The following is a 25206-nucleotide window of genomic DNA, read 5'->3' on the forward strand; positions in this document are numbered from 1 at the left end:
AGACCTCTGTCAGACTCCCGGGACCACAGGGAGAGGGCATGTCGAGAGCCGAAGGAGGGTTACGAGGAGCCCCCACCGATCTGGCGTGCCTTCGGCAGTTTCTGATGAAAATCCCCAGACTGCTAAAGTTCGTGCACGTGCACGAATCCTGAAGGATTGCTTCCCGTCCTCCGAGGCGTCCTCCCCGCGCAAGGGTTGGAGCTCTCGGAAGGACTCTCGCCCTCTAAGAAGCTTTAGAGAAGGATGACGCTTCACGTCCTCTCTCTCGTCAGGAGGGAACGTCAGATCCGCCCCATAACACCTCTAGGCCTGGACCTCTGTCGGACTCCCAGGACCAGGGAGAGGGCATGTCGAAAGCTGAAGGAGGGTTACGGGGAACCCACATCGATCTGGCGTCCCTTCGGTAGGACCTGTTGACGTTTCCCAGGCTGCGGAAGATCGTGCACGTGCACGAATCTCGAAGGACTCGCGCCCTCTAAATAGAAGCTTTATAGAAGAGGACGCTTCACGTCCCCTCACTCTCTCGTTATGCGTTTCAGTGAGAAGTAAGAAGGCGAACGTCGCCTGATCACGTGTACGTCTTTCCACCGAGAAATATGAAAAAGAAGGCAGTTTCTCTCGCTTGTTTTGACGCCTGTCAGGAGCGTGACGCTTTTCTGCACGCTTCTTTTGACGCTCGGCTTGAACGGGACGCTCGGATGGACGCCAGGCGCGCGCAGTGGACGCCGAGCGTCCTCGCCAGTGGACGCCGAGCGCTCGCCAGGTACGCCGAGCGTCCTCGCAAATGGACGCCGAGCGCGCGCCAGCGCACACCAGGTTTGTCTCCTGGCTGAACGTTTCTGTTGAACTCTTCAACTTCAAGCTCTTGTTTAAGATTTGAGCCTCAAGAATGTGAAGCTTAAAGTGAACAGACAACTTCGTCTTCGAAACCCAGCAAGACCTCGGGTTTCGTGAATTCAAGAGGTCTCTGTCAATATTATATTGCTTTTCGCAAAGGTGGATGGAGTTAAGGAAAGCTCAAGGGAAGATCTCGTTTTCTCTACCGCAGTCAAGACTTGCGATAGGCAGTTACGGGTTATGTAAAGGCTCGACGTCTCGGCGACGTTCAGTAGGATTCTTGCAAAGGCATTCATCAAAAGGACGCTCTTCAGGGAAAAGCGCAAGACAGGACTTCCTTTGCCACACTGCCAATAAATTTTAAGCTTTAGCAGGCATTAGTTGTGATACGGGAGAGGAAGCTGGTTGGAGAGTTTCTTCCTCTTCCAGGATAATTTTGCAAGCTTTTTAGCCCATCTGAAAGGGTTTTTCAGATGATAGATTTTGTTAGTTTCTAGTCGGGACTACGCTGCCGAATTGAACATCGTCGTTCTACCTGCCGTAAGCCCTGTCTCTTAACAGGATTCTTGCCCCTTTCTCGTTTGAGACGGGAATCGGAAAAATAAAATGCTCGACTTCCTGGATTACGTTTTGTCAATTCAGTGACTTTCCCCCATTGACAATATACTATCGTTTTGTCAAGTAAGTGGGTATCCCCTCATTGACAAAATATCTCTTTGTCCCGTAAATGGGTTAGTTCTCATTGACAAACACTCTGAATCTTTAACTTGATATTGCGTAAGCGAATAAGCTCTTATTGACAAGATTCGGAAGAGCTCTCATTCGTCATTCGCAGACTCGTACAAGAAATAGACTTGTAGACTACGTCAATGAACGCTTATGTCCAATAACATAAGAAGCTTGAGCTGTCTGCTTCGATTCTGTAAGTTTTGTTCATGAAACTTGCCTGTCAGATATGTATGTAGCTGTATTTCCGAATTCAGCTATATATATGTCTGCCAGGTAAGTATGAACAAATTTTATTGTGATATAATAAATATTTTGCCTTGCGTTATTTTACTACTGGTTGGTTCAAGTCATACACGCTTGCTGTAGTTACCTCTTCGGATGGCAACCGAGAGATCTATTGTCTATTATTTAATCGTTACTCCCTGCAGCCTTTCAGGAGTTTCCGATTTATCTTTTACCGTTGTACGGTAGTGTTCTGACGACACAAACGCATCTATATATTTAGCGTTTTCTGTTTCGCTTAAATATACCAGCTTGAGAGTCTCTTTTTGCTAAAAAATAACGGACCTATTCTTCGTAGAATAGGGGTAGCTGGCAACCCACCCAGACATAAAGTTAAGAGACGACGTTCGTAAGCTGCTGGCTGCTGCTGTCACGCTGTGTCTGTCCTCCAGTCCAACCGAGCCAGTAACAGATCGTGCGCTGTCATGCGCGGTAGGTTACGTCTCTCTCTCCTGCGGGATTGACTGACTAACCGTATCTCTGTGCTGGCGGTTACGTCTCTCCTGCGGGATTGACTGACTAACTGTATCTCTGTCCTACAATCACGGACTTTAGCCTAAGATTGAGGGGATTTCTTACGTGAATGAATAAACGTTGCATCGTTTTGCCTTACTATGTTCAACAGAGTTGATCTCTTAATCCTTTCGGTGCTCGTTACCGCACGGTATAGAACTACGAGTCTACCGCAACATTGCACTTTTATATGCTCTCCTGCTTAGGCAAAGCGCAGCCTTATAGGGAAGTAAGCATACTCGGGGACGGAATGGATGAGCTTGCTGGGGACCATTTCCTTCCTGAAGAAGTTTGTTTCCCCGAATAGACTGCAATTCAGACCACAGTTTTTTCCTACCGGGAAACTGAAATATTAGTTCAACGATCTAGGAATTATTCTGAACATCTCTCAGTGCGTCATGATAGAAAGAAGGTGCCGGACATCTGGATAGTGTTTCAGATGTCCTGGATCTTAATCTGAAAGAAGTAAATGCAATTCGGTCGTCCCTCCAGTCCTCGAAACGAGTTTTGGAACCAGTGGTCCACCATCAACTTGGATATTCCACAGCTCTCTCATATCTTAAGAAGTATCTTCTCTCGGTCCCTGCTCGAGTTTACGAGAAAGAGCCTATTATAACAACAGGCGTAGAATGTAACGATCCTCTAGAGGTTCGTTACAGGATTGCAAAAGTCCGTACGAATCGTCTCGATCGACGGCAGCAACTTTTGACTTCCGAGTGGAATCTTTCTTTAGAAGTAAGTTGATGAGTTGTGGAGACTTTAGGGACGCCCTTTCATTCTTCTCTTCGATATGTTGAGGACGAAGAGGCTTCTTCTTCTCTGCTCCCTATTTCCCTCGATCCGGGATCGGTACCATTAAACGCCATCCTATGATATTAAACGGGGATGGATGTTTAAGTCTCTTTTCCCCTTTTTCAATCGCTTAGGAAATGTAATGAGGATTTATGACGTCACAGGGAGCGACAATGACGCTGATCGCCTGTTGGCCTTCAGGATCCTGGATTCACAGAGGTCACATCCTTCCTAGTCACTTTCCAAGGACCTTTTCCGAGAGAGTCGGTCTACTCTAACTCGAAAGGTACCTATAACCTCTCCGCTCTGAGTCTGACAACGTTCAGACTATCGAGATGTTGACAGGAATAAGATTACCGTCTTCCATTTCCGTCTGAAGAATGGGATAAGCTGGCAGTCACAACTATTAAAGAATATGCAAATATGTTGTTGACGGCTTTTGGGCTCAGAGATTTGCGTCTGTCAAACAACAAAAAGCCCTTCACGATCTTTGGAGTTCTGAGGAATCTCGAAACTCGCTCACCATCTACTTTTTGTTCGCCTGTTTCTCGGAGTCAGACACTCGTGCGAGATCAGGCGACATATAGTAGCCCTGAGTTTCTGAGGAATCTCGAACTCGCTCACATCTACTTTTTGTCTCGCCTGTTTTCTCGGAGTCAGGACACTCGTGCGAGATCAGGCGACATATAGTAGCCCTGAGTTTCTTGTTGACGAAGTCGGTTGCGTTTATACACCCCCGATGATCGTGTAACATGAGACCAGGTTGGACTGTCAGGCATTCTTCCTTCGGGACTGAATCGCCTTTTTGCTCCTTGCTCCTTTCTCCTGGCACCAGAAGCTCGAGTCAGGAGTTGATTCGCTGACGACGTTGGGTTGCGTTGATACACCCCCCAAGGTTTGCTTAGATTGAATCGCCCAGGCAGTCCAGACACTCATCCTTCAGCGAAGAATCGTATGCCTTATGGTCTTCAGGGTACAGCTTGCTGTCCTTGATTCGTCTGACTGGTCAACTGGTCGGTCACCTGACTTTAGTACAGACGGACTGACTGTGCATGTCCAGATCGAAGCTTTCAATATGGAACTTAGACGTAGTCTGAAGTTCTTGATGTCAAAGCATTCGAACTCTCCTACCACCTGTTAACTTCTTGCATGTGATCAGGAAGGCCTTCTTCTAACCACCCTAGATACGACAAAGAGGGTTAGTGAGATTTTAAGCCATCGTCACAAGTTTTGGCTTTTAGACACAAGGCGGTGTGCTCTCTAAGCCTTTCGTTGTGGCCTAAGAATGGAAACCCGTTTTGTCCTTGGGCCAGGAGCTTGGAAGCAAGGATGGCACAAGTTAGTGGGCAGGAGCCAGAGAGAGTCCTGTACCTTGTCAGGTCTCTCAAGTTTTATCTACATAAAACTCAAGAAAGTCGAAGTCATTCGGGCAATCTGCAGTGTTCCGAAAAAGACCAGACTTGCCCATATCGAAGAACACCCTGGCTTTAGTGTTAAGGAGTTCTTCAAAAACTGCTCCTTCATTGCGTTTGCACAAAGATTTTGAAAATCTTTTTATCTGAATGCTCACGAGGTGAGGGCTCGGCCTCGGAAGCATTTCAACAGAGCATGGCAACTCAGCAACATCCTGAGTACCAATGTTTTAGCGAAGCAACTCTGTGTTCACTTCACACTCCCTGCGAGATGTGAAGTGGCATATGAGATCTGCTGCTCGCTAGGGCCATACGTGTCTGCAGACACAATCTTGGGGGCAAGAAGTACCACTCATCCTATCCTGTAGAAAATGGTTAGGAAGAGCTCTTAATTTAGTTGTTGAGTCGCCGACAACGGCGACTTCTTAACTCTTAAGCCTTAGTTAACACACCTTAACTTTGGCTAGGTTGGTCAGGTGGTGATATATATATTTATATATATATATTTATTTTACAATTCTTAGCCCTCATGGTATGTCAATATGGTCTAGTCACATTGTGGTCACGCCCCCCATTGACAAATCATCTGGGAGTGCACCAGCTTTATAGGTCTCTACCTCGCTGGCAACTCTAGTAAAGAACAGAAGCAGACTTGGGTGACAGTAATCACGAAGTCGGCTATGCTAACAGGTGGAACCAAGATGTAAATCATCTGCAGACATTTGTTTCCCAAAATCCTTCTATTCTGTCCCTTCCCACCTCCAACGGTGGGATTCAGCTATATATATATCTGACAGGTAAGTTTCATGAACAAAATGATATTGTTATGATACAATAAAGTTTGTTCATACTTACCTGGCAGATATATATAATCAAGTACCCACCCACCTCCCCTCAGGGGACAGAAATAAAAAAATTATGAATAGAAAATGGGAATGGTTCCTGATACCCGCCTCCCAGCGGCGGGAATGGGTACTAACCACCTGGCCGACCACATGCGTGTGTCGGAAGTTTTTTAAATTCTGTCGGACTTCAGAAAATACAGCTATATATATATCTGCCAGGTAAGTATGAACAAACTTTATTGTATCATAACAATATCATTTTTGCAGCTGTCGAAATCAGTGCTCGAAGCGACAGCTTCACAAAAGGAGTCTGCTGAAACTTCAGACGGCTTCTTGACTTTGTACTGCAGAAAGAAATGTCTTAGTCTTGATACTCGAAGGCTGGGTTGCTCCTCAAAACCATTTTCTTTGGAAGAGACCTTATCATAGAGGCTCATTTGAAGATTCAGGAGGAAACCTTACCTTTGCGGAAGGTAAAGGCACACGACATTCGGGCTGTTGACACATCCTTGGTGTTTCAACAAAATCTTTATCTCGATTCTGTCATGCATTCAACTTATTGGAAATGTCGATCAGTGTTTGCCAACCACTATTTGCGTGATGTTGAAACGTTGTTTAAGGGCCATTGTAAATTGGATCCATTTTCCACAGCTGACATGGTACTAGGGAATGAGAGATAGAAATGATTCTTCTATTTTCTCTGTGTCCTCACCGTTGTATAAGGCCATCGAGTTTATGGGAAGCCTGGCGCTACTTGGTATATCTGGAATGCCCACCAATCATTTCTTTTTAATCAGATGAGTACTATTGGTTTTTTTTTAACGTAGTGTTTAGGTAATTGTTTTTGGTAGTTATGGTCATGTTAAGCCCAGGGCAAGGGCATTGGTTTTTTACTTTGGCAGACATCAGAGTACTCCTTGACTGCAAAGTTCCCACTGAAGTAAGAACAACTCCTGACACTACAGTCATGTCCACTACAGGTTGAGATAAGCAATGACCAAAGGCAGGATCTTCCTGTTTCAAGTGCTTACATAATCAGAGCCCTCTCTCCTCCCCATGTATGGACATAGAGCATAAAAGAACTGGCGATCATCAGCTTATCGTTTGTACTTGTTTCTTCCCCGTTATGTTAGGTTGGGGGCACATACCTGTACCAAAAGCAATAGAGCGCTACTGCTAATTTTAAATCTAAAGCTGCCCTTAAAGTAGAAACTATAACTGTATGTAATTACTTGGTAAGTACTATATATATATATATATATATATATATATATATATATAATATATATATATATATTATATATATATATATATATATATATTTGTATATTATATATGTATATATATAAAATCTAATTTTTTATTATAAAAATGTCATTTTTGCTGTTTTGGGAATTTTGTCTAAATTCCAAGGATTTTTTTTACCTATTGGTAATGTTAGATGTCATTATCAGATGAACCTGTGTAGTATTATACTATGTATTAATAGTCTGGTGAGTTAAGGTCAAGTTTAATGACAGATTGTTCATACAGTTGTATTTAATTCTTTGCATTGGATTACGAGAAACTATTAATTTCATTTGTGTGGTAGCAGAAGGATTTTTAGGAGAGTACGTATTGTATGGCATAGTACATAATTAATTTTGAGTGTGATACAGAAATTAGAGTAACTTTTTTTAATTTCCCCAGTGCCAGTGAAGTAAAAGTGTGTCATTTTTGTTTTATAAAAGGTCTGGCTTGATCATGTCATCAGCCATGTCTGGGGAGAGTGGCCGAAGCTCACGACCATCTGTGGGCCAACAAGTGCGTCCAGAACCTGTGATAGAGAAGACTTTTGTGGAAAATGTGGCTGGCTTCATAAATGAGGTAGGAAAACTGAATTGCTGTATTCTTAAATAACAATAAGGCCAATGAGTTTTTTGCCCCAAAATCAGTGCTTCATGGTTGCAGGCATTTTAAAATAGTATGTGTAACCTATGCATACCTTTAAATTAGGTGTAACCTATACATGCCTTAATTAATGGCATATTTGCCAATCAGTGCTCTTCCTGTACTGTAGGAGAGATTTGCTGTGCCACTTCATAAAGTTTTCTGCCATCAGAATATGTTTGGCACTACATATTATTGATGGTCAGTGTCAATATTTGCCAGTGGCCACTTTAAGAGGTCAAGTAATTGGCTGCTTCATATTACACTACTGTTAGTTTCACAATATGTTTCATATTACAGGTTATCATAGCATGACTCCATCCACTACAGGAAACTTTTGACTTAGCCTGAATAGGTTTGTGTTAACCTTTGCTAGGTCAAGAATGCTGTGAACTTTTGTTGTATCCCAAAAGGCAAGGATGACATCATCCAGTCCTCCAGATTATTGTACTCTCACCAAGCTTGACCTGTTACAGGCCAGCGCCTTGCTTATATTGTGATGTTTATGTATGCAGCTTACCAAGTACAGTAGCGCCTCAGATTACGAAATTAATCCAGAACTACATTTTACATGTAAATTGCCTAATTCGTTCCAAGCCCTACAAAAACACCACAGTAAATTTTATAATAAAGCTAGATTGACCAATAAACAATGAAATACAACAATTTGGACTATTCAATACCTAATCCAACCATTACTGTACCTGTAAATAAAGTGTATTAGTGTACAGGGTACAAGAAATACTGTACGTACGTATGTAGTAAAATGTGGAACCTTACCTTTCGAGTGAGGCGATGTCCGAAAGTGGCGACAGAGGAGGAGGACAAACAGCAGAAAACATGAACACTTAACTTTACAAAACACATTAAAAAATGGCAGAAAACATTAACACTAAACTTTACGAAGCACATTAACAAATGATTATCTCCATCTTCGTCTCCATAGAAAGCATCCTCTTCTTTCTGTGAACTTCAGCAACATTCTTGGGACCCATGGCTAATAACGTAAGTAATTAAGTTCACACACAACACGATTAGGTAACTTACAGTACAACAAAAGCTAAATCACTAACATGAATATATGTTAACGAACGAAATCTACGTGAACAAATTAATTCCACTTGTGTACGATAACGCTGCTGAAACGAAATGGTCGAGGAACTCTCTTACATAGATGCATGATGGGATAGATGCTGACCAATAGGTGAGCAAGATCTTATGGCGGTAACTAGCATCAGGAACCAATGGGAGAGCGGGAGGATGGTGGTGAGTCTACTGAGTTGGCAGTGCACGGGTTTTAAAATTGTTCTCGGCGGCCCGGGCAAATCTCGGACTTTACAGTACACCCTTTCACAACCTGAATTATTTTCGTACACAGAAGAAAAAAATCTTCGTCTTTGCCTTCGTAACCTGGATTTTTCATACATAAGGACTTTCGTATGTAGGGGTATGACTGTAGTTACATAGCTGTAGTTTCTAAACTGTCAGCAGCTAGAATTTTGAAAATTGACGTTAGCGTTATATTGTTTTGGCTAGGCGACACACCCCTCATCAATCTTGCACACAGACTTTGGCTAATGGGGAATGGATTGGTTGGGATGATGAGACATAAGACTTTAAATATCCATTTGAGTAAGCACCCAAACGCGATGCTGTTGTCAGCCTCAAAGCACGAGTAGACCTACCGAATAGATGGTTGGTTATTTGTATACCAAGCGACCACACTATCAGTATGACTACCTTACTCACCTGTATCAGACCAGTCCAGCAAATGACATGTCTATTCCTTAACCCACCAAAGGAAGAAGGAAAGGTACAAGAGAAAGAAAGAGACCAGCCAACTCACTCATTCTCTCATCCACACAATCATCTAAGGTAAGATTCAAAAGTGCCCTGTTAAGGACAATGATGAGTTACACAATCTGTTGGGCAGCCACCACAGGACCCAGGGAAAACGTGTCCATAGATCTGTGGGCAACATCCTTAAGATGGAAAGAGGTGATCGTGGACTGGCGTAACCAAGTACCAGCACTCAGCACTCCATGTACAGCCAAGTTCTTTTTGAAAGCCAGAGAGGGACCAATACCCCTAACATCATGCTCTCTAGCCTGCACAGACGTGGCAGCGGAATCATCAAGAGTCAAGTATGCCTGTCTGATGGCTTCCTGTATCCAAAAAGACACCTTTTTCTTTGTATGTCTTGTGCTATCAAAAAGTCGGCGGTAGGACAGGACTCAACAAAAGCTCTTGAGCATCACCGCCCACAAAGTCATTCAGTGATGGAATGGAAAAGGAAGTGAACTTATCATTGTGCACAGAGGGATTTTGGGTCTTGGCCATGAATTCCGGGACAAATTCAAAGGATACCGACCCCCAACCTCTGGTGTGCTTCACATCATAGCTCAGACTGTGGAGCTCTCCCACTCTCTCCGAAGATGCCAAGGCCAGGATGAAAACTGTCTTGAGCATCGAGTTCCTGTCAGATGATTGACGCAAAGGCTCATATGGACCCTTAGTGAAGCTTCTCAAAACCAAGGAAACATCCCACATTGGAGGCTTGAGCTCCCTAGGAGAACTTGATTGCTCAAACTCCTTAACTAGCAAGGAAAGTTCCCAGGACGAGATGTCAATACATCTAAGGAGTAACACTAAACTCAGGGCCGCCCTGTAGCCTCTAATGGTAGAAACAGACAAAAGTTTCTCATCCCTGAGGAAGGTTAAAAAGTCTGCTGTGCACTGAATAGAGGTTCCGAGTGAAGAAAAACCCCATTTACAACACCAATCACAGTAGATTGCCCATTTGCCTTGGTAAACTGCAGAGGTCAACCTTCTGAGACTGCAGGACATATTCCCTGCTGTTCTCTGAGAAAAGCCTCTCACTCGGAGGAGATACTTGATAGCCTCCGACCGTGAAGAGACCAGGATTCTACTGACTGGTGGAACCTTTCTACATGTAGTTGACACAAGAGATGCCGCCAAGGGGGAATTTCCCACGGAACCTCTGACAATAACGACAGCAGATCTGGAAACCATTCTGCCTGAGGCCACAGAGGGGCTACCAAAGTCATCCTGAGACCCTGCGAACTCATCAGCCTGTTCAGAACTCGACAGATCAAACAAAATGGAGGGAAAGAATACGCCTCCAGGTTGTCCCAGGGATGTTGGAATGCGTCCTCTGCTAACGCTAAAAGATCTGAAACAACTGAACAGCATATCTCCAGTTTCCTGTTGAACAGAGTCACAATAAGGGCCAGCATGGATCTCCCCCAAACCTGGAAAAGCTTGTCTGCTACTACCTGATGAAGGGACCACTCTGTGCATAGGATCTGATCCTAATGACTTGAGTTTGTCTGCGACCACATTCCGTTTGCCTGGGATATACCTGGGTTAGAGCTCTACCAAATTGCTGACCACCCACTGGTGAACCTCAACTGTCAAGGCATGAGGTAGACCAGAAACCAGTCCTCCCTGCTTGTTCACATTGGTGACCACCGTGGTGTTGTCCGACATGAGAACGACAGAATTACCCTCTAGTTTCTCCCAAAACTCCTTCAGACCCAGAAAGGCTGCCTTCAACTCCAAGTCATTGATATGCTGCTGTTTGTCCTCCAAACTCCAAACGCATGAGGCATTGAGGCCACCTAAATGAGCCCCCCAACCTGCGAGGGAGGCATCTGAAAACAGAAGGAAGTCCGGTGGGAGAGAACGCAGAGGGACACCCTTCAAGATTTCAGTCGTTCAATCACCAACGAAAGTCTTCTCTTACTTCCAGAGACAGAGGAACCTTTAACAGGGGTGAGTCCCCCGACAGAGACCAGAATTCCCCCAGTCTCCATTTTAGGGACCAAAAATGAAGATGCCCATGAGGGACCAGCTTCTCCAGGGAAGACAAAACTCCCAGAAGAACCTGCCACTGATGAGCTGACTGATGTGGTTCCAACAGGAAGTCCTGGGCCTTCACTCGCAACTTCTCCAGCCTCTGATCTGACAGGAAAACTCTTGCAACCGCCGTATCGATGACCATGTCCAGATAGAGAATCTTTTGACTAGGTACGAGGTTTGACTTTTCCTGGTTGATCATGATGCCCAGTTCCAGACAAAACCAAAGCAGACAATATCTGTCCTGCAGCAGCTTTTCCCTGGAACCTGCCAAGACCAACCAATCGTCGAGGTACCTCAGCAAATGGATCCCCTGAGCATGGCCCAACTTGAGATGAGAGAGAAGACTCTTGTGAACATTTGAGGGGCTGTGGTCAGCCTGAAGCACAGGACTTTGAACTCGAAGACCTTGTCTCTGAGAGAGAAGTGAAGGAACTTCATGGATGACGGATGAATAGAGATCTGGAAGTATGCGTCCCTCAAGTCTATCGACAGCATGAAGTCGCCTTCCCTCACAACTAGCTGCCAACACTGAACGTGGGGTCTTCATCTTAAACGTCCTCCTAATGAAGTGGTTCAAGGTGGATAAGTTGATCACAGGTCTCCAACCACCCGACGCCTTGGGCACCATGAAGATGTGACTGTAAAACCCCTGAGACAGATGCACCACTTCCTCCCGGAGAGCCAAGAACTTCAGAGAATCTGGAGAACACACCCTCCTGAGCTGCGGCTTGTCCAAGAGAGGAGGAGAGAAGTTGAATGGCAGTAGATACTCCACCCAAAGGACATCTACCACCCAATTCTCTGCCCCATAACTCTGCCACTTAGCCCAATGGCCTGCCAGGCACTCCACCACCCATGGCACAGGAGAGGGAGAGGTGCCTAACCTACCGACAACCCCCTTTACCTCTGCCCCTGGGGCCCCTTTTCGACTTAAAGGAATAGGAGTGAAAGGGATGTTGGTCCTCTGACCTAGGCTGGGATGAACAGGGAGGCCCTGCCGAAACCAAACTCTGAGACGGCCTACCAGGCAACAATCTTCGTGACTGCTGCTGGGCAGGGGGAGGACGAGGAGCAGGACATCTCCGAGGATGAGACTCCAACTTATACACAGCCTGGTGCACTAATCTGTCCTTGGTGTCAGCCCGGCGCTGGTCTATTGTATCCTCCAGCTCGGTCCGAGGGAACAGAGATTGTGACTCCAACAGATCTCCATTCCTCATTGCCAGTAAGGACTCAGGGTCAACTGATCTTTCCATCCTGGATAAAGCCGTGTCTCTTCTAATCGGAAGGTTAGCCCATAAATTAACACTGAGGTGAGCCATATACGAAAATGCCTTGCCTCCAGATAGCAAGAAACTGGCAAGAGAGGAAGCACTCACCAACCCCTCTGGGGATCTGTCAGAAGCTATCTTGGCAATGACCTAGACCAGAAGTCCAGCCAAGAAACTCTCTGCAACATGGAGGCTGCCGTAGACTCTAACGCGGAGGCTTCCTGTGGAGACAAGGATGGAGCCACAGACCTCATCTGCTCCAAAGTCAATCCTGGCTTCAGACAAATGACGACCGGGCTAAGATGGTGTGACATCAAAAATGCAGAGTTTGTAGCATAGCACTTCCTAGGCCTCATGAGAGGCGGGGGTAGCAGCTTGGCAGAGCCCTGAGAGCGAAGCAGCTTTATGCAAGATCGACTGGACATGCACCAACAAGGGAAGTTGAAACGATGACTTGGGATCCTGCGTAGCTCCCAGCAAGGCTTCCAAGCAGGAAGAAGTGTAAGACAACAGAGCCTGAGTCCTACTCTCCAAATTGTTAATCCATGAATGAGATCGACTTCTGTAAAGAAGGACAAAAACTCTTGCGTGTCTCCCTCCTCCTGCTCCAGCAATGGAGACTGATGATGAGAAAGGTGTGTGGGCTTATCTAAAGCGCCTTCCTCCTTTAAATTAATGGAAGAACCAGCAGCCAAACAGCCCATAACACCAACTAACTTGTTTGGATGAACCAACCACAACACTATGAACATCGCTACACCCTCTCCTAACAGATGACTCTCTAACATGGCCACGAACGTGTGTCGGTGAGGAATCCTGAACACTCGAGATGGAATGAGGACCCCTCGGAGTCAAACTCTTTGAAGTACCAGGGAGAGGGGCAGGCTAACACTCCTGCTGCATTAACTCTGCACTCACAACTTTTGACCTTTTGACAGGCTCCTTGAGATCCTTATGGTGACGAATAGGCCCTGGAGAAGGAGAAGTGGGAGCACCTGCAACATGTGCATGAACGCTTGCGACTCGATGCAGAGGACGAAGCAGCCACTGCAGACCGCACAGGGGAAGATACAGTACCTCTCTCAGGAACACGGGCGTGCTGCTCTTCACTCGCAGGCAAAGAAAGGGCAAAGTCCTTAGCCTTCCAACGCTTGATATGCCGATGCAGCAGAGAAGGAGAGGAAGACAGCACTGGCCCCTTACACAATCTCTTTGCAGGAGGTGGGGGTGATGCAACAGAATCCAATCTCTTAAGAACTGCCTGGCATAAAGCCTCAGATGGATCAGCAAGAGAAGGTCCAATGACATCGAAGGGTGATGCAGCAAACTGGATGGCAGATGTTGACACAGATGAGCGAGGCAGCACAGCAGAGACGACTGGGAGTGACGTCATCAGTGGCGATGACGTCACGGCTTCCCCTCGATCCGAACAGGAAGCAGACGCCGCTGGCAGAGGGATGCAAAATGACTGACCTGTGACGTCGCTAGCGGGGCTGATGCCATGGCTTCCCTCTGACTCGAAGCAGCAGCAATCGTTGCTGGCGTAGCAATACAAAATGGCTGACCTCCGCTACCCATGAAGATGCGTCCAGGAGGAGGGGGAAGGGCCTGGACAGCTTGAGGAAGGGTTAGCGAGCATCCATGAAGTGTGTCAGCAAACCCTCCAAGGACAGTGGACCCCGTAGCCCAAGTGTCCCCCAAAGTGCCGCCATTTTGGATGCCTTCGACTCTGAAATAAAAGAATGGTGAAAAAACCCTCTCCCTCTTGGGAGTCAAATCAACTCCCAAAGAAGAAGAGGCGACATTACATAAATCTGCCTGAGGGTCTCCCGATACTTCCAACAACGAATTGATGGAAGAAAAGGAAGGAGACAAAGGCACAACACTAGCATGGGGTGTGACAGCAGCAGGAGAAGAAGCATTGGGAAGAGAAGAAAACACCTTCCACGAAGGAAGAGTAGAAACCGCACAATGCTCCCTCTTACTATAAGATAATCTCCACTGCTCTCTAGGCCACGCACGGCATTCCGTGCAGGGATTCGTAATTGTACAAATGTTAGAGCAACACCTACTACAAGTGAAGTGGGGGCCAGTTGCAGCCAAAGCCAAAAAACAAGAATACGGAAAACCAGGAGTTCTGGGGCACACACACATTGACGAGACTGATATGGAGCAGAAGAAGCCATAATAACAGCAAAAATACACACACTAAAACACAAGCGAAACGGGCAATGAACCGGGTAAAGGCCGAGAGAGGTCAACCACAATTCTCGCCCAGGCGGTTAAGAAAAGACTGATGCAGTGGTGTAGGTGTATGGTCCTTGACCACTCTTCACCTGATATACGCACACGTTGCCAGATCTCACAAGATTCCTTGCTTTCATCTGCAATTTAACCGGATCCAGCTGGGCACTAGAAATTATCCTAATGTTAAGAGCAAAGGTTTGTAGCTATGAAAAATACGAATTGTCTTAGAAAATTTGTCATATTATGTTACAGGTGATGGAGACTTTAGGAGTGTCTGTTAAGATGGTAATGGAGAAGGTAGGTAATAAAGCAAGTGCCAGTGTTAAGTGTTGTGGAGGAGGTGGCTGTTCATCTTGCAGATTCTCATAGGCAAAGGTCCCTGTCAAACTCCCCATCTCCTGGGAGGAGTCATACTGGTAGTCCAAGGGAGGTCAGCAGGGTCTGCTCAAAAACAAGTCATCCCCTCAGACGGTCCTGTTGAAAAGTCCCAGACCATAACAGAGCGCCATTGGAAAGGCATATGTAAGAAGTCTTGACACTTCTTGAGTGGGTTGGACTCCGAGGAGTCTTCCCCAGACACCAATGGCGCTTTGTACAAGTGTCGTCCGTTGAAAAGGAAGACTTGTAACGTATCGCCTTCTCCTGTCCCCCCTCAAGAAGTCTAGTGTTTTAGAAGAAGACCAGTGTCCTTCTTGTAGCTTTAGGACATTCCAGCACATTTTTACCAAGATGCTAGCCTTCCTCAAGTGCTAGGTAAATCTCGTTCCTTGTTGATAAAGTTGTCCTCTGGATGTCAGTCTGAAGAGGTAGACAATTCTCCCGTGCTTCCCTCTCCAGGTCCTTCCTCTCCTATTGCCTCTGGCTCCAGGAAGCTGTCTGCACCTTGGCGTCTGTCGTCACGTGCAACCTTCTTGTACGGAGAACGGTATTGTGTGTTCATCGATGATTGTAGGGATTCAGGAGCACCCATTGGTGCAGGAGCATCCATTGACACAGGAGCGCCCATTGTTGGCTCAGGTGACTATACTGGCACGTGAGTCTTCTCTTCCCGATCAATCCTTGGCGCTCTCTTGTTCTCTGGTATTGGAACCAGTGGTTTTTCAAGACAGGGTTTTGGCCCTTGAGTACCCATTGACACCCGTCTTAATGATTTGGCCAGGAGGAAGGCTTTTCATTCGGCCAAAAATAATGCTCAGCATCAGAATTGGACCACCTTACTAAAAACATTTTTGGGGTTTTGAGATAGTAAGCTTCTTGAATTGGGTAGTGGGAGCCTTCAGTTGGAAGATCAAGGAATGCTCCTCTTTGGATGAGGAAACTCTCTGACATTCCAGGTGTAATTTCTTGCCTTGATAAAGATATAAGAGATAGTTCATTGGAATTGGCCTCGCTTTTTACTCTATAAAGAGAGAACTTTGGTGTTGATTCACCACTAAAGGTGTTTCTTGGACGCAGAGGTCTGCCTTACTTTACTCTCCTCTTTATAGGAGACACGTCTTCCCAGACGACACTGTGGTTCAAGTTTCTTCTAAGCTTCAGAAGAAATCCACTCAGGGTTTACCCTCACAATTGACTAAACGTCCTCGTTATCCAACTCCAGTTCTTGCCTCTAGCCAGCTATGCACGCTTAGCCCTTTCTCGGCAACAGAGTATCCAGATCCTTCCCTAGATCCAGGGGGAGAGCTCCCTTTACCCCTAGAGCAATTGAGAAGTTTTCTTCTAAGTCCTCAACGAAAAACTGAATGTTCAGTCCTTTGTGCACCGGTAGGGATGAGGCACCACCAATTCTGTAGAAACTGGAAAGTAAAAGGGGCGGAACCATGGATTGTTGAAGTTTTGAGAGAGGGCTACGTGATCCATTTTGAGAGCTCCGCCATTGTTCAGCTGTCCGATAAATTTGTTGGCCTTCTCAGAAGGTTCAGATAAATTCATTGCCCTTTCGGAGGAAGTTTTGTCCCTCCTAAAGGAAAAGGCCATGGAGTTAGTAACAGATCCACTTGCTCCAGGGTTCTACAATCGGCTTTTTGTAGTCCCCAAGGCCTTGGGGGTTTGGAGACTATTACTAGATGTAAACTCCCTAAAGGGATTTTGACGAAGGAAAAATCTATTTCTGGGCAAGGGCCCGTGTCGCCCAGTGAAATGTCCCTTTAGCACACATTTCTAAGGTAAATTAATGCTAACATACCAGAGAAAAAGCTAAAATGGAAATGCCAGAATATTCTGGCTCGCTCATCTTATATATAAAGGTGTCGGTATGGTTTCTGGGGCGACTGAAACCACTACCAGGGGTCTCTTGCCATTTAGATTCATCCTTCTTCAAAATCCCTCTACCAGAGAGGAGCCGATCCAAGCCCCACTCCCCGATACCGCTACTACTAGCGCCTCTGACGGCATCCTTGGAGTTACCACCCAAGCTTGGGCCCAAGAAGGGTGAGGGTATAAGAGAAGGGTGGGATTTCACTGGGCGACACGGGCCCTTGCCCAGAAATAGATTTTTCCTTTGTCAAAATCCCTTTTCTGGGCTCAGCCCGTGTCGCTACGTGAAATAGTACCAGAGAAATGGCCACAAGCTTGGAACAAAGGAGTACAATGAAATATTGTAAGGAAAAATGAAAAAAACAATTAAGGTTAATTAGTATAATCTATAATCAACTTATGATTTCATACAATGAACTTACCTGTCAGATATATACTTAGCTAAGACTCCGTCGTCCCCGACAGAAATTCAAATTTCGCGCCACTCGCTACCGGTAGGTCAGGTGATCTACCTGCCTGCCCTGGGCGGCAGGACTAGGAACCATTCCCGTTTTCTATCATATTTTCTCTGTCGCCGGTGGTATCAACATTGTTGTTACTACCTCCTGACTGGAATTCGCTTTTCAAGACTTTTTTGATCATCTATATTGGATTTCTTGGTGACGTACTGGATCGTTGTTTTGGCATTCGCTACTGTGGACTGGATTTGGACTTGCTTTTGATTTTTCTGATGGAATGTCTGATTCAAGTGTTAGTGTGAGAGTGTGTGTGAATGTAGGCTGCAAGGTGAGGATACCGAAGGCTTCGGTTGATCCTCACACTGTATGTCGTAAATGTAGGGGGTTTGACTGTTCTTTGGCTAACACCTGTATTGAGTGTGAAAAGTTGAATGCTAATGAATGGAAGACTCTAACTTCTTACTTGAAGAAGTTAGAGAGGGATAGAATTAGACGGGCTGCACAAAAGAGTGTGAGTACAAGGCCTATTGAGCCTTTTTCTGAGTCTAACTCTCCTTTTATTAATGAATTTGATTCTCCCTATGTATCTGAATCCTCACAGGCTTTGCATTCAGATTCGGAAATCGCCAATCTGAAGGCTACTCTTCGTAAAATGAAGACAAAGATGGCGGCCATGCAAGGTAAGGGAAGTGATAGTGAATTACTTAGTGAAGTGAGTGTTCCCAGTGTTGTGGAGGGGGCGTCTGACCGTCCCTGCGATGCTCCCAGGCCTAGACCTCTTCCAAACTCACATACCCAGAGGAGTAGGAAAGTCGAAAGTCGTACGGAGGTTGTGGGGAATCCCCAACGGTCAGGCGTCCCTTCAGCAGGTTCTGTTTCGCTACAGTCTGCTCAGGATCGCTTTAATAGAAGCATCCTACGAGATTGTTTCTCGTCGTCCGGTTCTCCTTCACCTAAACGAGGGTGGAAGGACTCGCATCTTTCTAGGCCATTGAAAAGGCACTGGAAAGAGCGCGCGTTCGACTCGAGCCCGGAACGCTTCTCGGAGGAAGCTCCTTCTTCTATCAAGAAGGCTAAGCTGGTTTCGACGCCTCCTCGAACGGTATTTGAGGATCGCACTCCTTCGAGTTCTCCTGCTTCTTCTATTGAAGAGGACGCTGGTGTGGCTTCCAAGAGGATATTGCTTGCAGTTCAAGAGCAGATAGCCTCTTTGGTTGGAGTTCTTTCGAGGGATCCCCCTCACAAGAAGGACGCTAGACTTCCTATTAAGAAGTCTCGTCTTCTTTCACCGGCCAGACGTGAAGCGTCCTCCAGACATGGGACGTCTTCCAGGCGTGAAGAGTCTTGCAAGCGTCAGGAGCTATCCGAGCGAGTTGCTCTGGATAAGGATACGCTCAGGCGCGAGGCGCCAGTTAGGCGCGAGGATTCAGCCAAGCGCGAGGCGCCAGCCAGGCGCGAGGATTCAGCCAAGCGCGAGACGCCAGCCAGGCGCGAGGCGTCAGCCAGGCGCGAGATGCCAGCCAGGCAACAAGCTCCAGCCAAGCGAGAAGTGCCAGCCAAGCGCGAGGCGCCAGCCAAGCGCGAGGCGCCAGCCAAGCGCGAGGAGCTTTCCAGGCGTGAGAAGTCAAGCAGCCGCGAGACTTCTTTTAGACTTGAGAGAGATTCTGTTCACTCTATGAGTCCCTCTCCTAGTAGGACTTTGTCACCAGTAGAGAGAGAACGGGATGAAGATCCTCTCGTTTTTCAGGCCGATTCTCCGCACGGTGTAGAAGGAGATTCGGAAGAAGAGGGTAACGGTAGAGAAGGAGTCTCTAACTATAGAGTTCTGACAGACCTTCTTTTGCAGGAGTACGGAGATTCTTTGACTCCTGCGGCTCCTCCTTCGCCTCGATCACTGTTTTCGAGTGCGGTTGTACCAAAGTCTTCGTCGGTCTTGAAGATGAGACCTACGATCTCTATGAAGAGAGCGCTACAGTCTCTAGACAAATGGATGTTGTCAAAGAAGGATCTAGGCAGAACCACCTTCTGTATGCCTCCAGCCATACTTTCTAGCAAGAGAGGTTTCTGGTACCGAACTGGGGAGAACATGGGCCTTTCTCTCCCAGCGGCAGTCGAAGCGGACTTTTCAACCTTGGTTGATTCATCGCGGAGACACGCTTTGAATGGAGCTCGTGTGTCTTGGGCGATTTCTGAGACGGATCATCTCCTCAAGGGCCTCTTCCATATTTTGGAAGTGTTTAATTTCCTAGACTGGTCCCTTGGGGTGATGTCTAAGAAGGCTCATGACTCGGAAGGTCTAGACCCCGAAGTCATTCTGAGTATTCTTTCTTGTATTGACAAGGCAGTACAAGACGGATCGGGAGAAATCTCCTCTCTTTTTGGAGCGGTACTCCTTAAGAAGAGGAGTATTTTTAGTGCCTTCTTAACCAAGGCGGTTTCTCCCTCACAGAGAGCAGCCCTGGTTTTCGCTCCCATGTCGGACTTCTTGTTTCCTTCTCAGTTAGTGAAGAACATTTCTCGTTCACTGACTGAGAAGGCGACACAGGATCTTCTCCTGCAAACTGCAAGGAAGAAGAGACCCCTAGTTTCGGTTGACAAGAAAGGACCGACTTCTACGGTTCAGCCCTTTCGAGGAGGCCCTCCCTCCAGAGCTCCCTATAAGAGAAGAGGTCCTGAGAGGAGAGGTAAAGCTTCTTCCAGTCCCTTTAAGAAAGGGAAGTGAGACAGACAACCTCCAAACACCAGTGGGTGCCAGGCTTCTCGAATTTGCAGACGCCTGGTCACTCATAAACTCGGACGCCTCTTCGATGTCCATAATCAGGAAGGGATATCTTATCCCCTTCCAGGACAGTCCTCCCCTAACGACCATTCCGCGGGAACTGTCAGCCAGATACAGGGACCCTGTACTGAGGGATACTCTTCGTCTGATGGTGAATCAAATGTGGGACAAAAGAGCTATAGAATTAGTTCTAGAGCAAAACTCTCCGGGGTTTTACAATCGGCTTTTCCTGGTTGCAAAAGCCTCGGGGGGCTGGAGACCAGTACTAGATGTCAGCGCTCTGAACAAGTTCGTTCTAAAGGAGAAGTTCTCTATGGAGACTTCGGCCTCAGTCCTGGCGGCTTTGCGTCAAGGAGATTGGATGGTGTCGCTGGATCTCCAGGACGCCTATTTTCATGTCCTGATTCACCCTTCGTCGAAGAAGTACCTCCGTTTCATGACGGGGGAAGGAATCTTTCAGTTCAGGGCCTTGTGTTTCGGCCTGTCCACAGCTCCTCAGGTCTTCACAAACCTGATGAAGAATGTGGCGAGGTTTTCTTCACCTCAAAGGCGTCAACATCTCTCTATATCTGGACGATTGGCTCATCAGGCCAGAACAGAGACACAGTGTTTGGAGGACCTTTCTTTGACCCTAGACCTGATAAAGTGGCGTTGGGACTACTCGAACCTCGAGAAGTCACAGCTGATTCCCAGACAGAACTTGGTCTATCTGGTGGGGATTCAGATGGATTCTCGGGGTTTTCGAGTATTTCCTTCGCAAGAGAGAATCGTGAGAGGCTTGGAAAAAGTCTCTCTCTTCTTAGGGAAAGAACGGACTTCGGCGAGGGAATGGTTAAGCCTTCTTGGCACCCTTTTCTCACTCGAACAGTTCTTTCCTCTAGGAAGACTGCATCTTCGTCCTCTTCAGTTTTTCCTAAGGAGATCATGGAACTGGAAGACGGGACTTCTCTCCGACAGTTTTCTCCTTCCAATGGAGATGAAACCACACCTGCAATGGTGGTTGTCCCCTCTAAAAGAGATCAAGGGAATTTCTCTGGAAGTTCCGAACCCAAGCTGAGTGTTGTATTCAGACGCATCGGAGAAGGGTTGGGGAGCAACACTAGGACCGAGAGAAGTGTCAGGCACCTGGAAGGCAGCACAGGTGTCCTGGCACATAAATTGCAAAGAACTTCTAGCAGTTCACTTGGCGCTAAAGTTCTTCGAACCCTTTGTGACAAACAGTGTGGTCCAAGTGGAGCCTGAGGGAGAAGATGGTGCCAGAGAAGTATGTGCGATTGATACAAGAGATGTACCGGAATGTATTTACCAGAGTGAGGAGCAGTGTTGGGGAGACAGAAGGTTTTGAGGTGAGAGTAGGATTACACCAGGGGTCGGCTCTGAGCCCATTTATCTTTAACATAGTGATGGATGTTATAATAGAGGAAGTAAGGGAGACAGTACCATGGAACATATTGTATGCGGATGATATTGTTCTGTGTGCAGAGAGCAGGGAAGATCTGGAAGTGAAATTGGAAAGATGGAGACAAGTACTGGAGGACAGAGGAATGAGAATAAGTAGATCCAAGACAGAATATATGTGTACCACCACTGAGGGGGATGATAGAGAAAGTATTCAGCTTGGTGGAGAGCAAATAAGGAGAGTTTGATAAGTTTAAGTATTTGGGATCTTTTGTTAACGCTGGAGGAAGTATGGAAGAAGAAGTAAAACATCGGGTACAGGCAGGCTGGAACAACTGGAGAGCGGCCTCGGGAGTTCTTTGTGACAAAAGAGTGCCGCTTAGGTTAAAAGGAAAATTTCACAAGACGGTGGTAAGAACAGCAATGCTGTATGGTACGGAAACAGCAAGCATGAGAAAAGCAGAGCAGAAGAAGATGGATGTGGCAGAAATGAGAATGCTTAGGTGGATGTCTGGGGTAACAAGAGTGGATAGGATCAGAAATGACTACATAAGGGGGTCAACTAAGGTGGTGGAAGTATCAAAGAAAGTGCAGGAGGGGAGGCTGAGATGGTATGGACACCTGTTGAGGAGAGATGAGGACACGCTGGGAGACATACTATGGGAGTGGAGGTGCAAGGAAGAAGAAAAGAGAGGGAGACCAAGAAAGAGATGGAAGGACTGTGTGAGAGGAGATTTACATGAGAAGGGAATTGATGAGGCAGAAGTGCAAGATAGAAATAGATGGAAACTGGCTCATCCGAAACGGCGACCCCATATAAAAATGGGAAAAAGCTGGGAAGAAGAAGAGTGTGGTCCAAGTGAATGTGGACAACACTACCGCCCTGTCCTACATTCGGAAGCAAGGAGGAACGCACTCCGTGTCTCTATACGAGATAGCAAAGAGATCTGCTAATTTGGACCTCACAGAGGAACATCTCCCTCCTGACAAGATTTGTTCAGGGTACGAGAAACGTCAGGCGGACAGACTGAGCAGGAGAAGCCAGGTCCTTCATACAGAATGGACCCTTCATTCAGAGGTGTGTCAGAGTCTTTGGGATCTTTGGGCACTCCTCACGTAGATCTGTTCGCCACATTCCTTTCCAAAAGCTGGGAAGTCTTTTGTTCAGTGGTGGAAGACCCCAAGAGCTCTCGTGGTCGACGCCTTCCTGCTAGACTGGTCTCATGTGGACGTGTACGCTTTCCCCCCTTTCAAAATCCTGGGACAAGTGTTGAGAAAGTTTGTAGCGTCCAACGGGACAAGGATGACCCTGATAGCCCCGTTTTGGCCAGCACAAGATTGGTTTGCAGAGGTGCTGGAGTGGACAGTAGACTTCCCAAGATCCCTTCCAAAAAGGATGGATCTTCTCAGACAGCCACTTCGAGAGGTTTCATCAAAACCTCCCCGCTCTCTGCGCTGACTGCCTTTCGACTATCGAAAGACTTGTCAGAGCAAGGGGTTTTTTTTCTCGCGAAGCTGCAAGCGCTATCGCTAGAGCCCGCAGAGCTTCCACTAGACGAGTCTATCAGTCGAAGTGGGAGGTATTCAGAAGGTGGTGTAAGTCTAAGAAGTTGTCCTCCTCCAGTACCTCTATAACCGAAATCGCTGATTTCCTTTTGTTCTTGAGAGGTCTCTCACTTATCTGTATCGACGATCAAAGGATACAGGAGCATGCTTTCGGCAGTCTTCAGAAACGAGGCCTAGAGATTGCTGATAATAAAGATCTGCACGACTTGATTAGATCGTTTGAAACGACAAAATCTAGGAACTAACTCCTCCCAGCTGGAACCTGGATGTAGTTCTCAAGTTCCTTTCGTCTGACAGATTGCCCCCGCCTCCCCATTTAGCTTCGTTCAGGGGATATAACAAGGAAATGCTTGTTTCTCCTATCTTTGGCGACAGCCAAAAGAGTTGGGGAACTTCATGCCCTGGAAGATGAAGTCGGCTTTAACAGAGACTCGGCCTTCTGCTCGTTAGAACTCTTTTTCTAGCGAAAAATGGAGAACCCATCGAATCCTGGCCCAAGAGATTCGAGATTAAAGGCTTATCGAGTCTAGTAGGGAGAGAAACAGAAAGGTCTCTTTGCCCACGGTAAGAGCCGTGAAGTTCTACTTACAAAGGAAGAAACAAATGGGAGGCTCTAGACAAAGTCTTTGGTGTTCGATTAAGGACCCCACAAGAATCATGTCTAAGAACGCATTAGCTTTCTTCATTAGGAGCGTCATTACAGACGCTCACAAGTTCTGTCCTGACGACTCTTTTCCGCTTTTAAGAGTAAAAGCTTATGAAGTTAGAGCAGTGGCGACGTCTCTCTCTTTTCAGAAGAATATGTCGCTAAAGAAAATCATTGATACGACATATTGGAGGTGCAATTCGGTATTTGCATCTCACTATCTTAAAGACGTTCGCGTGACCTACAAGAAATGTTTTTCTCTGGGGCCTTTTGTATCGGCGGATACGATACTGGGTACGGGGGCAAAGACCAATCCTTAACTTTGTACATACCTTCTACTAGATATGTTCTAGATTTCTGCTGACAAAGAGGGCTCGGTGCTGCACTGGCGGCCAGTCACTGTTGTTCAGTAAGGAACTCTTGTGATATCTTTTAGAGGAGTATTAAAATTTTTTTTGAGAATTTTTGTATGAATGCGTTTTAGTTTCGAGTTATGGGTTGTTTGTAATGAGTTCGGGGATAACTCAGAACAATTCTATATACTAACATGGTGGTTAGGATCAGGTGGTCGGGATTGGTTATGCTCCTTCATAAGGTGTGTTGTCATAGAAGTGGTCCAGTACCCATTGACAAAGTCCTTTCAGGCTCTGCCGAGTAAGCGGTTCATATACCCATCGACAGACCCACAAGAACTCTAGCCATAGATCTAATATCTCGCTAAAGTCTTGAGGTGATGCAGACTACCGGGCTACAGCCACGAAGTCTACCACCTATCAGGTAGGAACCAAGGTTTTTCTTTTATACCTACAACATATGTTGTTTACCTGTCTATTCCATATTAGCTGTCTCTTACCCTCCACCAAAGGGTGCCAATCAGCTAAGTATATATCTGACAGTAAGTTCATTGTATGAAAATGATATTGTTATAATACAATAAAGTTTCATACATACTTACCTGGCAGATATATACGATTAATGGCCCACCCAGCCTCCCCGCAGGAGACAGGTGGAAGAGAGAAAATATGATAGAAAACGGGAATGGTTCCTAGTCCTGCCGCCCAGGGCAGGCAGGTAGATCACCTGACCTACCGGTAGCGAGTGGCGCGAAATTTGAATTTCTGTCGGGGACGACGGAGTCTTAGCTAAGTATATATCTGCCAGGTAAGTATGTATGAAACTTTATTGTATTATAACAATATCATATTAGAAATAATTGTACTGAAGACTTAAGAGTAAATACAGTAACTTAAGATTAACCTTAAAATTAGATACAATATAACAGACAGTGTGATTAATCCTAAAACAAAAACAAGGAAACATCACAACTATGTACTACATGTGGCATCCAAGGCACGACAAAGGCT

The 25206-nt window shown here is 46.3% G+C and overlaps 1 protein-coding gene across 1 annotated transcript in view; it reads left to right on the top strand.

The window, feature by feature from the left end:
• The window catches only part of LOC135221321 (BCAS3 microtubule associated cell migration factor-like), a 99978-nt gene that overhangs the window by 60674 nt on the left and 14098 nt on the right, over nt 1-25206 (top strand). Inside the window, exon 3 of the mRNA XM_064259126.1 lies at nt 7141-7276. Coding sequence (XP_064115196.1) covers nt 7141-7276 — 136 coding nt within the window. The remainder of the gene's footprint in view (nt 1-7140; nt 7277-25206) is intronic.

The sequence above is a fragment of the Macrobrachium nipponense genome, chromosome 2 (genome assembly GCF_015104395.2).
Source record: "Macrobrachium nipponense isolate FS-2020 chromosome 2, ASM1510439v2, whole genome shotgun sequence".
Classification (NCBI taxonomy): Eukaryota; Metazoa; Arthropoda; class Malacostraca; order Decapoda; family Palaemonidae; genus Macrobrachium; species Macrobrachium nipponense.